At 41.0% G+C, this 13767-nt stretch overlaps 1 protein-coding gene across 12 annotated transcripts in view; it reads right to left on the reverse strand.

Annotated features, from left to right (window-relative positions):
* The window catches only part of WNK1 (WNK lysine deficient protein kinase 1), a 105364-nt gene that overhangs the window by 21424 nt on the left and 70173 nt on the right, over positions 1–13767 (reverse strand). For 9 of the 12 annotated variants that reach the window (XM_074826157.1, XM_074826156.1, XM_074826152.1 and 6 more), the window contains 12 exons: positions 12683–12754; positions 11911–12060; positions 10382–10855; positions 8982–9263; positions 8793–8846; positions 8218–8309; positions 7501–7663; positions 6978–7094; positions 5328–5501; positions 4527–4578; positions 4226–4366; positions 2449–3875 (listed from right to left, as the gene is read on the reverse strand). In XM_074826157.1, coding sequence (XP_074682258.1) covers positions 2449–3875; positions 4226–4366; positions 4527–4578; positions 5328–5501; positions 6978–7094; positions 7501–7663; positions 8218–8309; positions 8793–8846; positions 8982–9263; positions 10382–10855; positions 11911–12060; positions 12683–12754 — 3198 coding nt within the window. The remainder of the gene's footprint in view (positions 1–2448; positions 3876–4225; positions 4367–4526; positions 4579–5327; positions 5502–6977; positions 7095–7500; positions 7664–8217; positions 8310–8792; positions 8847–8981; positions 9264–10381; positions 10856–11910; positions 12061–12682; positions 12755–13767) is intronic. The other 3 variants (XM_074826150.1, XM_074826154.1, XM_074826160.1) reach the window with 2 other exon arrangements.

The following is a 13767-nucleotide window of genomic DNA, read 5'->3' on the forward strand; positions in this document are numbered from 1 at the left end:
ATCTTGGCGATATTATTTTTAAGTCTGCAAGAAGGCTACAACAATTCTTCCAAAAAGTAATTAAGTTTCCAAGAAGCTTAATTTATAAAAGGGTGCAAGAATGCACTCAATCTCCTTACAACAGATCTATGTTAACTGCCCATCAGCAACAGTAAGCTATGTGCTTCTGGCAAACTGTTCCAAGCAACATGACTTGAGAACAGGAACTGTCATGCCTGAGGATGTCTCCACTTGTTGGGAAGCAGATTTATAGACCTCTTACACCAATCTCTTGATCCATCACTTTTTTTTGAACCTGAAGGTTGTTGATGACCAACAGAAGATGACTAGGCCATGCAACTGGGTAGGGGGAAGTCATCCAGGTTATGTGGAAGGGGTTAGAGAGACTGGAAAGGTTAGAAGAGGGCATCAAAGCCTCCTCGCCAGGTCAGATAGCACATTCCTGTTAGTTATTTCCATTGTTAGGCAAGTGGGAAGTTCTAGGAATTAAGCGATCCATTACACAATTTGGAATTCTTATTCTTAGCTGTAATCTTGAGGCTTGACCATGACTTTAAAGTTTGAGAAACACATGATAGCCTTATGAGTTATAGCGTTGGTCAGCTGGCTTCCCTTGTACGAGTGAGCACTGCTGGATATGGGTAACTGGCACAAAGTCTACCCCAGTCCTCAACAAGCAGAAACAGTTCTAGCTTGCAGTCACGTTACCGCAGCTTAACTAATGGTTCGAACTGCAGTAATAACTGCCCGGTGAAGATACACTCCATAATTATCTATCCTCCCCAAAACGTTTCAGCAGGAACTACATCAAGTTGCATTACCCCAGCTTTTCTGTGCACTAGGAACATACACATGGATGTTACCTATTCTGAGGCATGATGAATTAAGCTGTGGTAAGTTAATCATTTAGTTTATAACTAAGAGGCAAAACATACTTTAAATAAATTCACATGACAAGTCTAAACACATTTAACTGCCCAGGTTAACAGGTTGGCCATAAACAAAATAAAATGCAAACGCGCAGAGTTTAGTAAAACCCAGAAAACTAAAAGCTCAAAACCAACACAGAAAGTGAAACTAAAATTAAACTTTGAAGAAAACCAAACTAATTTATAAGTGGAAACTTCAGAGAGGAGGTAGTTTTTCCACAACTGACAATCAAAAACCCCAAACATTTAACACATTTAATCCAATCCTTTGCAATTACAGGTTTGCAATTAGCAGGTTTCTAACTGCTCCAACTGTTCCTGAACCAATACCAATTTATTATTTTCTGATCTTTCTTTTCTAATTCTCAACTTCATTTCAATATAAATTAATGCCTCTGTGTCCAGATTTCCTTCCCAACTTCCTTAGCACATATTCCTGCTCCTCCATGGCAAAAATTTTCTACTTTGTTTGAATACAAAGAGTAAAAGGGAAAGACTACTAATGAGTGGAGATGCTAGGAGCATTAGCTCAATTTTAATGGCCTGAAACTGGTTAACAGCAAGGCTGGCTAAAGGCCAACACAAAGTGTTGGTGAGTGGAAAAGAACATTACAGAAACAAAAAGAAGTGAGTATTAAGATATTTGGCTTGTTAAACACCTGAAAGTTTCTTCAACTTATTTAACTTTGAAAAGGGAAGGGCTACCAATAGCTTAAAAATACTGAAATGCACTGTCTCCCAACACAGGGAGCCATTTAAAAGAAAATAGGTAGTCTGATTTCACATATTGATACATCTGGTTAGCGAGCAGGTAGCAACATCCACAACACATCTCAAGTTTTTACTATAAGTCATTACTATCTCTGTATGAAAGGGTTTGAAGAACACAATTCAGTAAGTGAACAAAAAAATTTGTTTTAAGATATCTTTGAAACTTCTCGAAATTCTGCTTTCACAAATCTGACATTTGGAAGGAAAGCATATCCAAGGCACCCCATAAGCAGCAGACGATTTTTTTTTTTTAAAAAAATTACAAACTTTCAGTCAGGTTCACTCTTGCCGTCAAGGAACAGGCTGATGCTAAGAAGCAAAGCTAAGCTATCCTGACTACTTTGTGAAACATGCAACCACCCTGTCTCATTCTCATGATCATGTACAAAATAAAAAGCTATTTAAAACAAGCCTTCCAAATTCTATTTGAAAAAACAACACCAAAACCCCACAAAAAAACAAACCACAGTTGCCTCACTCTTTGTAGTTTAGGAGTAGGAAAAATTAACAGTGACACTAGAGAGCTCTCTCAGAGGCACGGGATAGAATTGGACTTTTTTTCCCCAATACAGACAAAATAAAACACCTCTTGGGACACATAAAAACAACCAGAGCATGAAACTTTCAATATTATATTAAATGAAGACACCTCTGCCTGAATAAGTATTTTGCTTCATAAAAAGGATTCTGCTCAAGGCAGCTGTTTCCTACAATACTTGAATATTCACACAAATGTTGCATTTCTTACCGGTACCCTGCTAAGAGGGGGCTTTGAAGGAGAGGTCCCTGGTTTCACTACTGCTGTTGCAATGCTGCTCGATGCCGAAATATAGCTGACTGGGGTGATCACTTGCCCAGGAGTGGCAACTGGTGTCAGCACTGGCAAGCCAGTTGGTCCAAGAGGCAAACTGCTCGGAGGTATACAAGTGCTAATGGATGTCAGGGGTTTAGTTGGTGCAACAACAGTGGTTGGTACCCCAGGAATAACTGTAGTTTCCATTACCAACGATGTCTCCAGAGATACTGATGGATGTGCTGTTCCCACGTTACCATGCTCACTGAAGAGAGACCGTAGTTTTTCTTCTAAGGTCTTTATATCATCAATACCAGGAGCTTTAGACTGAGCATCAGCATCAGCCTCCAGACAGTGAGTATGAGGCTGATTGGGTAACGGAGCTGGCTGAGGCTGGCTGTGTATCAAAGTTTGCTGTACTGCAGGCAGGTTAGTGACTGGTTGTGGTAAGACACCAGGTAAGGGAACCTGGGGCAACATGGGTGTTGCACCTGGAATCTGGGGTAGGACAGGTGTTGATGTAATTCCTGATGGGACAAGTAAGGGGTGTATCACTGGCTGAGTAACTGAACCACATATGCTTGTTGCTACTGAGGATGATAAAGATGCAGAGATTGGAAGAGATAAGCCAGCTGCACTGCAGAGCTGTGATTTATCCATAGACTGCCCACTCTCAGGTAGTGACTGTGGAGCACTTACAACTACTGTTTCTGCCAGATTGGAGACAGAGCCACTGCTACTAAGCTGAGGAAGCTGCAAAGCCACATTCTGAGCCAGAGACAGGGCAAGAGATGTCTGTGGTGCTGCCATACTACTTCCAATCTGAGGAGTAGACTGCGATGTCACAGCTGGTGCAACAACACCAAGACCAGCGACACCAGGAACCTGGGTAGATGGCAGTGCCAAAGACGACGGTGTGCTGATACTGGGGGCAATGTCTCCAGTTACTGGTTGAGCAGGCTGGGATGTGGTGGGTAAGGAGAAAGAAGCAGGGGCGCTCACACTGGAAGCGACACCAGTCGATGGCTGTCCAGATTGTGAGGCTGGAGGTGGAGAAATAGAGCTTGGCACGCTTGTGCTTGGTGCAACTCCAACAGCTGCACTTTCTGAAGGCAAAGTAACAGATCCTGGAAGAGAAACACCTGTGCTGGAGGGAACAGATACTGAAGAAGCAGCCAAAGATGCGGGAGGTGCACCACTGCCCGCCATAGTAGAAAGTGCAGGTGGAAATGGTGGAATTGTTTGATTAAACACTGGAGGAGCTGTACTAGGTCCTTCTGTCATTTGAGCATGCCCCATCTCAGAGAAAGCTTGTTGCAAGCTCAGTGATGATGCTGAGTGGGAGAGATTCATTCCAGGACCATGTAGTGGAGATGCAGCAACTGGAAGAACAGAAAAATGTCAGTCAACCTAGAAAAGTTCATTACGGTATTACTGTCTATTGCTAGACTAAGATCACATTTACCCCTCTGCATAATAAAAAAATTACATCCAGGCTTACATTAAAATACAGAATTAAGGTTTCAGAGTCTTGCAGACAGCCCATCAGCTTTTTTTTTTCCCCTCTGAGAATTGTGCATAGTATCACCCAAATGATACTCACTTCTTACCAGCACAGACAGTTCCTTACTTCCTTAAGTACTTTAAGAGGTCTTTAGGAACAGTTTAGTTAACTTCCCAGTTCTGATGAACATGTCCTAGCCATCAGATTTTAAGAATTTAGATAACTTACCTATATCTGGAGTTTCTTTTCCTCCAGGAACAGCAGATGTGAAAAAGCCCTGTTCTTTTAACCGACTCTCAGGGACAGGGCTGACAATAAACCGTCTTCCTGCAGAATGGACAACCTGGGTAAAGGAGCTAGGAGGAACCCCTAAACAGAAAGAAGTTACATGTTTAGTGATATATGGTTGCAACTAAATACATAACCTGCAATATGGAATGTGCACTCCATCATACAAAATAAAAACTTGGCTGCACCCATCCGCTGAAACAGAAAAGGGTAACTGTTGAAAAAATCACAAAAGACTTACCTATTCTTTGTGGCATGGAAGATGTAGGATCTGGCTGTTTGAACTCTAATTTCTGTAAAGTAAGATAAAATTTAAAGTTCTATTCTGAAACAGAAACCCACAAGATAGTTCTTAAAATGCTAGCTTACTGAAGTGTGGGCATTTAAGGTAAGCAGTACCTTGGACCCAAGCACCATCACCAAACTAGTTGAATTCTGCCCAGATAAATGTCAGCTACAGTGCTTTTAGAGCTTCTCAGCTTAGTGACCATCAATATAACAAATTGATGTAAACACTCTTTTGTTAACAGGCAGTCCAACTGATTTCCTTAAACATTCTGCAGATAAATGGATGTTTCAAACTCATTCTGGGTGGAAATTAGGCAGAGATTCAGGAAATGTCACTCCTCCTTATTCCCAGCAACTAGTTTCAAAACCTGTGTTTCCTAACCAAGTCATTCAATCTCTTAGTAGCTCTCACTGAGCAGAGAGCCTGAGTCCAGGATCTCAGTGTTTAGTGAGCAGCACAGGGCTGGGGGTTTTACTGTCCTACCTCACAATAACCTCAAATCCAAGAAGCCTCATCATTTAAGATTATCTGTTTAGTGGACTGTTTAGGAGATTCAGCAGCTTCAGAAGTGTTAGAAGAACACGTCAAAAAGCAAGATGATATGGAACTTCCTCTGCTTGTCTTTTCATTTAATTATCAAGCTTTGACATTTCTCATGAAAGAAAGTTTCAGTTTCTAGCTAGCTCTAATCACAAAACCATACCACCCAAAATGGAAAACACAAATATCTAAGGCAATCTGTCCTTTACATACCTGTGACCCTGGAAAGAAGCCATCATCTTTTGTCTGCATACTCTCCAAACCCTGATCACCTTCTGGCTCCACACTTACATCTTCACTTAGCATTTCATCTGCTTTCTCAATAATCTCTCGTACCTGTTCTACAAATGAGTCTCTCTCGGTTGCTAAAATAAACTCATTCTGCACCTGTAAAGAGAACAAAGCAACAATAATTTTCCACCAATTATTTCAAAACAATAACCATAATTTACTTTTAGTGTTACTCGTTCATTAAAAAGAAAGAATGATGTGCTTCTATCAGCCTTTGCAATGCAGAATACTTGCTAAAGAAACCTTCAGTGCTTTAATTTGAGCAATGACAGATACATATATGGGGTATACCTTATAGTATCCTTATTAAAAGGAAACCAGAAAGTCTTACAATCAAAAGTTTCCTCAATATTCAACAAGAAACCAATGAGCACAAAATTCCATATTCAGTTGTCTAAATTAGGTTGCACACTTTTAACTATGTGACTGCATTTTAGATGCACAGTTCATGTATTTTGCTTCTACTCATCTTCTCATATTTGTGGGTTTTGTTGTTTGTGGCAGGTGTGTGTTGTTTTTTGTTTGGTCTGTTTTTTTAAATCAACCATAACGCTTATACCTCCATAGGATCACTTCAGCTTTGAGGCAAAATCTGTGTATTCTCTCCCTATTCCTTAACACTTGACTTGATGTTATTGACTTGGTTACACTGCCAATACATGTACACAGCAAGAATCAACCTCTTCCTCTTTCTTGGAAAGCCGTTAGTGGCAAAGAGATCATTTCTCCCATGTCACTGATTTGCTTCCTTTTTGACAAGTACGAACCCAGCACACCACCTATGATTCTGCCAGCTCTCTAAGCTAAAAGATGAACACTGCACAGGTATCCAGGAAGCTGGCAAAAGATACAGCTTTCTGTCATCCCCCTCACTTCAGTAATACTAAAACAGTCTCAGTCTCATTCAGATTGTATCAGCCCAAGAATACAAGCTTAAATTTAAAAAAAAAAAATAATGGTGGGGTGTTTCTATTCCATGCTACACAGTACTCATTTAAACACACCTCTGCAGGGCAAGTTCTTTCCTATGCTTGACCATTCTAAATTGAATGGAGAGGTTTTTTCCTTTGAGAAAGTCAAAAGCAGCATCAGTCATTACTGACTTTCAGAAACTAGAAAGTGATTCACATTCCTTACTTTAAGGGCAGAATCTTGCCATTTCAGTTGAGAACAGTGGCAAAAAACTCAAAGCTTAAGCATAAATTTTAAAGATCTAGCAATGGTTGCTCTTAGAAAAGCAAACAGAACTTTTTTAACCTGGCATTTACAGAAAGTTGTTTGCAGTTTTTCAACAAATTAGATTGCAAAAAACACAGATTTACTTGATAAAACCACATTTCTAAGGTAAAAACTGATGCAAATTTTCACGTGAACTGAGCACACAACATTAACTGTCAATTTGGCATACCGCTGTGCCCAGAGTTTCTAGTTATGCTTGTGTACCAATAAGGTGAGCATATGCCATGCTACACGGAAGAACAATTCTGAAACACAAATGAGAAATTAAGATTGCTTATATAACTACTGTGATTAAGACTGCATTCAATTCTTCATCTCTAAAACATATCTTACCATAATTGACGCTATTTCCTCAGGGTTGTCACCATCCAAATCAAATTTGAAAGTAACCATTTTCCGATTGTGTGTCTCTAGCTGGCATTCCACTACCCGATCACCTTTATTTGAAACCTACAGCAAATAAAACAATAGTTCAAACAAAAAGCATGAGAATCTAAAAGTTGTGCTTTAAAGCTGAGACAAACCAATGGTACTGGTCTAATACAAACACATTCTCTCTTTCCAGTCTAAAGTGGTGCCATGTACAGCACCATTTTTTTCTGAGGATACATCAAATATTCTGGAATAGTCTGTGGAATCACTGGTGGCTAAGCAAACCCATTTGCCATATCTAATGTTCCAAAAAGCTCTTAATAGATGACATTAGGAACACTGACTCCAGAAGTCAGTACACTGGATAGCTTGAGTGCTCACAGGGAACAAGACGGCAGAAGACATGCATTCCTCAAAAGAAACTTTTTGAAGCTCGAAAAAGGTATCATCACTACCAAACTGCCACTAAAATAAAAATACTCACATTTAGAATTCTCAGTTTTGGCCTAGCAGTCTTCTCATGGCGAGAGCGACTGCGGACAGACCTCCGCATATGACGCTTAGTAGCCCTCCCTTCGTGCCTGCCACTAGAAGCTGGAACATTCTCGTTGCCATCACTCAATCCTGAAGCAACATCAGAATGCGCACTAAAAAAAGCAACTTTACATTAGTGTCCATGCACTCCATAACTACAACAATACAGTTTGCCCTACGAGATGGTATTTTCTTCCGGATAGCAGTAGATGTCTGTTAATCACAGGGTAGGGGGGAGAAGAGTCCTGTCAACACTTATGTTTGCTTTGATTAGCAATTCTAATAGTAATTATTTAGCTACATATCTCCTGCAAGCGGAGTTGTACAAATACATTTTCTAAATATGTTTTCAACTTATTTGGAGTTTGAATTCTGTTTAAGTGCCAAAAGGACAGAAAAACATCCCTTATGATACATTTAACTAACAAATAAAAAAGGATTAGAAGTGAAATTACTATACACAATCCTATTTACTCCCTCCATATCCTGCTGGAAACCAAAACTTACTCCACCTGTCATAAACCTGTTTTTCTTCTAGGAAGTTTATTTCCTCACATCCTCAAGAACACACTCATGGTGAAAAAAAGACACCTAAAGATCACCCAGGGAAGAATAATCTAACACATGAAATTGAAATTCAGTTTGGTGAAAAGCACACAACGCTTACCTATCCATAGAGGAAGCCAAAGGGGTAGACTGAGCAGGCTGCGTTGCTGGAAGAGTTTCTGAAGGAGCAGTCTGTGAGACTCCCGGAGTGCCCTATGGATAGAAATCTACATCAAGAACCCCCCCAAAGAATACCATTCCTTTTCAAGTAACCCAGTAGTCTTCAATGTTTTATCCCAAATCAGTTGTAAAGCTAAAAGCACTCCCGTTTTAGAACTTCAAACAGCTGGCATCTAGACAGCTCTAATTTACAAAAGATTCTAGAGCAAACTGCAGTGAAGCAAATGATCATCTGGGGAGGGTGGGGAGAGGGAATCAGCCATCCTTTCTACTGCTACGTGTCACTACAGTTTGCCATGCAGCCACAGTCTTACTAACAGAATGTGCAAAAGGCAAGCCAATGCAGAACACAAAGACAATTCAAATTCTCCCTAGCAAGAATGCTGCAGGGAATAGGCATAACGAGATTCTGAAAGGCTATCAGTTGCAGTTTGTCTTTGATACGGCAAAAATGTTCTACAGTACTAGCAAGAAGTGAAGTGTTAACAGGATTTTGCCTGCAGGACGCACACTCACTTCCCAACAGAACAGCCAGTGACAACAAGGTCCCCACATTGGCATGACATTCTGCTGTAAGAAAAAGGTCATTTGAAATATTAATTTCCAACTGAAGACAAGCATGGAAGGGATTAGTTCCCCACAGACATACTGTTGCACAATTCAAACACCCTAAATGTATTGTTAGGTTATATTCAACATATTTACCTCCAAAACTGCTTGCTGCGAGGAGGCAGATGAGGCCTGTTGAGCTAAACTCACTGTAGGCTGGGGCACTTGAACCTGTCCTCCTAGGCTGCCCATGGGAACTAAAACATTCTGCTCCACATACGGCTGCACAACAGGAGCAAGATAGCCCGGCTGAGCCATTGCATCTGTGGGTAAGGGAGGGGACAGCACGGCAGAAGGAATGCTAACAGAGGCCACAGCAGAGGAAGGTGCAACATTCGAGTCCCCTGGGTACTGAGGCGGCAGCCGAGATGGGAAGCCCTGTAATAGAAATGAGAGCGCCAAGTCAGTGAATGTCAGAGCTAATTAGGAAACCAAAATTAAAAAAAAAAGTATCAGTTTCAGGGGCATGTTCCAACCTTCTGTACTCGTTCAAGCACTCCCAAAATCTTCCCAGAGACGCAAACTGCTCACATAGCCAAAACTCAGCTTGCAAGACACCATGCTTGAACAAGCAAATTCCCAAAGTTCCAAGTCTTAAGCAAAACAATCTTCATCTCCCAACTCTCACAGTTGCCTAGTTGGCTTAATATTTTAAGGTCTGAGACTTGAAATGAGTTTGAAGAATTTTCAGGCTGAACAACTACTGTTGAGGTGATGTTATGCAACTGCTGCTGATTCTTGACAGTAATAGCAAAAATGCTCTTGTGTTTTTCCCGTCCTCTCATGATAAGCTGACCCGGGAACCACGGAACGTTCCTACACACTGTTGCTGTTCTACAGCACCCCTTATAATCCCAGTGCAGGTATTTCTACATCTATACAATTTTTGTTCTAGAAGAACAGTCATATGCTGAGTCACTGTTTTTGTCACTATTCAGATTGCCATTTTTACCGTGATCACACAAAGTAGCCGAAGCAGCCCATGCCCACCAGTCCAACATTTCATGACTAGCATCAGGTACTTACGTCATGTTCAAGATCCATGCTGTCTTATTTCTAGAAAATCCATTTCCCACCCCTCCCCAGACTTGGAATGAAATACTGACATTGCTGAATATGCTGCCATTGATTTTCTTTCCAACACATATCTCCCATTTTTAAAATTACTTCCCCCCCACCATCACCACCATTGACAGATCTCTTGGATATATAGCTGTCCTCTTTCACACAGTGGTTGAAAAAAGTCCTGCACTATAATTCTGTCATTTTAGACAAATTCCATTGCCAAATACAAAAAGCTCAAAACACCAGGGTGTCCAAGGACTTTCTTTTTTCCCCCTCCTTAAAATGGTCCTTTACCACACAACAGAATTCACCTTGGTGGCTTAATGGCTCTCTTATGAGAAGTGGGTTGGCCAGGGCACACAGTTCAGATCTGGTACTTTAGAGGAACAGGTAAAAATGTGGAGAAGAGCTCTGCTGGCTTGCAACAATACCTGGTAAAGAGCATCTCCAGCAGGAAGTGAAGCTTCAGCAGCTTGTCCAATGCTGACTGGCAACCCCACGGACTGGACAGCCGGCTGCAGGAGCTGTGGGAGAACCTGGCTGGGCAACTGAGCCACAGGCTGCATCAGAGTGGGAAGCTGGCTAGGACCAAGAGTTGATCCTACAGGGACAGCGGTTGCCGCAGCAGATGTTGCCAGTGTGAGCAATGGCTGATTCATGCCAGCTGCCATTGAAACGGGCAGCGACTGGAAACCTGGCTGAGCCACTGACACATGAGGAGCTGCTATGGGCAACTGAGAGACTGAGAACTGGGGAACCATGGAAGTTGGCAAGGGCTGTCCCACGGGTAGAAAATGAGAGCCAATGGGGACTGATGGGGCAACTGAAGGCTGAGGGAGAGAAGGTGCTGCAACAGGTAATTGAGGCTCGCCTTGGATGATCGACACTGGTTGGGAAACAGGAAGCTGGGGAGGTAAAGAAAATAGAGATAGATTTTTTTTTTTAAAGCAGGGTTGCAGAAAGCAGAGTTTTTACACATTAGTCAAAGAGAGTTATTCAAGTTACAGCACTCTGTTAAAGTGGGTGGGGAAGCACAGCTGGCAGAGTGGCTGGGAAGTTGGCTGGAGTTCCAAAAGGTCCTCACTTCGCAACACTTCCCTTGAAGAACTCAACAGGCTCTTGAAACAGACACCCACAGAGGGTGAAAGAGCAACATTTGAATACCCTGAAGCACTGACTTGTGCATAAACAGAATCGAATTCCCCTCAACTCTGTCCCCAGAGCCAAGCCTGCCTTCTTACAGGAAAGAAGTGCAAATCTTTCAACAAATCTGTCAGCTTTGGGTTTGGGGACTAAAGCGATGGAGAATGAGAAGCCACTGTGCCAGCATTCAGAGAATGGCAGGGTATATGTCAATTAAAGCCAGCGAACGATGCAACTGGGAAGGCAGTTTAGATGAACAAGCAACAAAACAACAATTTTAAAAAACAAAATCAAGGCTCACATGTTCAAGATAGAGATATGAGCCAAAATGAAGTAATATTCAGTAACAGAAGCTTCTTGACCAGGGAGTAAAGGAGAAGAGCTGATTAAGAAAGATGACAGAGTGGAGAAGGCAGTCCTTATGGTTCACTACCCAAATAAGTGAATATGTTTTACACACATAACGGTGCAGAAGATAGACATTATATGGGAAGCAGAGAAATTACAAGTTCCTCAAAATCCATTCATAATATACCATTCATCAGTATGCCTCATGATACTTTTGACATTTTAAAGATCTTTGTGCATGGAAGTGCTATCCCTCCCTCAAATTACTCACGACTGCCACGTGTGAAAGAAAGGGTTTCCAACACATTTTCCAACAAAATTGACAGTTGTAGTACACTAAGAATACTATTTTCTGGATGAATGTTTTGGAACCATTAGAAAAGATGACAAAAGTGAAAGGAGCAGCATGTTGAATTTGCCAGCTGTGAAGAAGAAAAACATCTTCTGCTAGAAAGAAGAATTTGTTTACCTGTGTCCCAGCTGCTGCCTGAGGCATTGGCATAATCTGTGAAGTTTGAGTTTGAGAGACAGTTTGAGTGGGAGTAGCGCCAGCAGAAACTGATGGCTGCTGCAGCTGGTATTGTCCAGGCTGTTGGGAAGAGGCTGGCTGCTGTGCATTCTGTAGTAGGGAAAAGAGGCAGAAGCTATTTTTCCCCCCACAGAAGTTTTTTAAGCATATCCTATTTAAATGTACTTTTTACTCCCTCCTAAGTGACATCGGTGGTTCTTCTGAATATGCTGTCAATTAAGCTTTAGCAATTACTTATTAGCATTATTAATACAACTCCTTTATCAACACCAAATCTTGCAACAGAATTATTATTTTACCTGTGAAAACAAGAATTAAGATGCTATAAAGGAAAAAAAGGCAGTTAAGAGAAGAGATTGTTGCAGAAGATAGTATTTCCAGTTAGAAGAAATAATGAGAATGAAATCCACCTCTCTAAACAGTCTAACTTGCAAATCCTGACATGCCTCCCCTTAAATGGGGCTGCCACTGCAAGCTCAGGTGGAAGTTGGGGATGACAGACACATGAAAAAAGCATTAACATGATTCTAAAAATAAATTTCAGAAAGTCAGTGAAGTTAATTTCATTGCATGTTACACTGGGTAAGAACCAGAGGATTCCTTTGCTTTTGTCCAAAACTATGGGTTAAAGGGGGACAGATACTCTTAAAGAGTCATCAAAATCCTATTGTTAAAAGTATTTTAGTCCTGGGTTTAGAAACTGTGATCTCACCTGCTGAGTATGTTGGGTAGGCTGGGATGGCACCGATGCACTGCTTGAGGCTGACTGGCCTTGCACCTGTGTCTGGAGGAGAAAAAAAAAAAGACAGAGAATCAGCTTAAAAAACCCCTATGGTTTCTTCAGCAGGCAGTTAAAATCATTTCTGCCTGGAATGATCTGGTTGGAATAGGTTTCTAGCTGTCCTTTTGGACAAGCAGTCCTTTTGGCCAAATTCCACTACAACAACCAGAACAAAGCAGAGCAATCTGGAAAGTACCAAACTCCATTTTAAGTCTTCCAAAACAACCAATATGGAAAGTCTTTGCAACCCACATGCCCCTCAACATGAGACAGATCAGCCTACCAGCTGCTTCTTCCACTGATGATGCTTTAAGAGCAGGATGCCTTGGTATAATAACTGGAAATAGAGGCATTAAGTTTTACCTTTACATGTGTTCTAAACACACTTAGATGGGGGGATACAAGGAGGCTAGAAGGAAATAAAACTATCTGTTAAAAAAAATTAAAGATATACAGAATTCTAGACCAATAACAAAGTACTCAGTACATGTACATGTCATGAGTTCCCTTTGAGTGACATGTCAAAATACAAGCTAGAAATCATTTCTAGAGTCACTACAATTCAAAGGCTACCAAGAATTAAATATTGAAGAATATGGGGGTTCACATTCTAGCTAAGACAGAATTTTTGAATAAGCAATGAAAAAAATGGATGAGTGGCATACAAATGAATGTGGAAGATGCAGAGGAAAATGGAATGGATTTTCATTATTATTTTTGGGACTGACATTTTTTTATCAGATCCCAGGATTTTCATTATTTTTTTTGTGGCAATTATATTTCTTTATCAGCTCCTGGGAGATAACTAGACAAAGACCTCCAGATGAGCTCCCTGAGCACACACCACTTTGGTGAACCACCTATATAAGAAATGTATCTGGTGCATATGCATCATATCAGAAATATCTACTAAAATTCCTTAATGTTCTGATCATTCAGCTTGCAGAAGCTTATTAGGAACAAGTTTATTAAAATTATATACTTTAATTACAGAAACTTTGGAGAAAGCAGACTGC

Source organism: Strix aluco, chromosome 5 (assembly GCF_031877795.1).
Source record: "Strix aluco isolate bStrAlu1 chromosome 5, bStrAlu1.hap1, whole genome shotgun sequence".
In the NCBI taxonomy this organism is placed as follows: domain Eukaryota; kingdom Metazoa; phylum Chordata; class Aves; order Strigiformes; family Strigidae; genus Strix; species Strix aluco.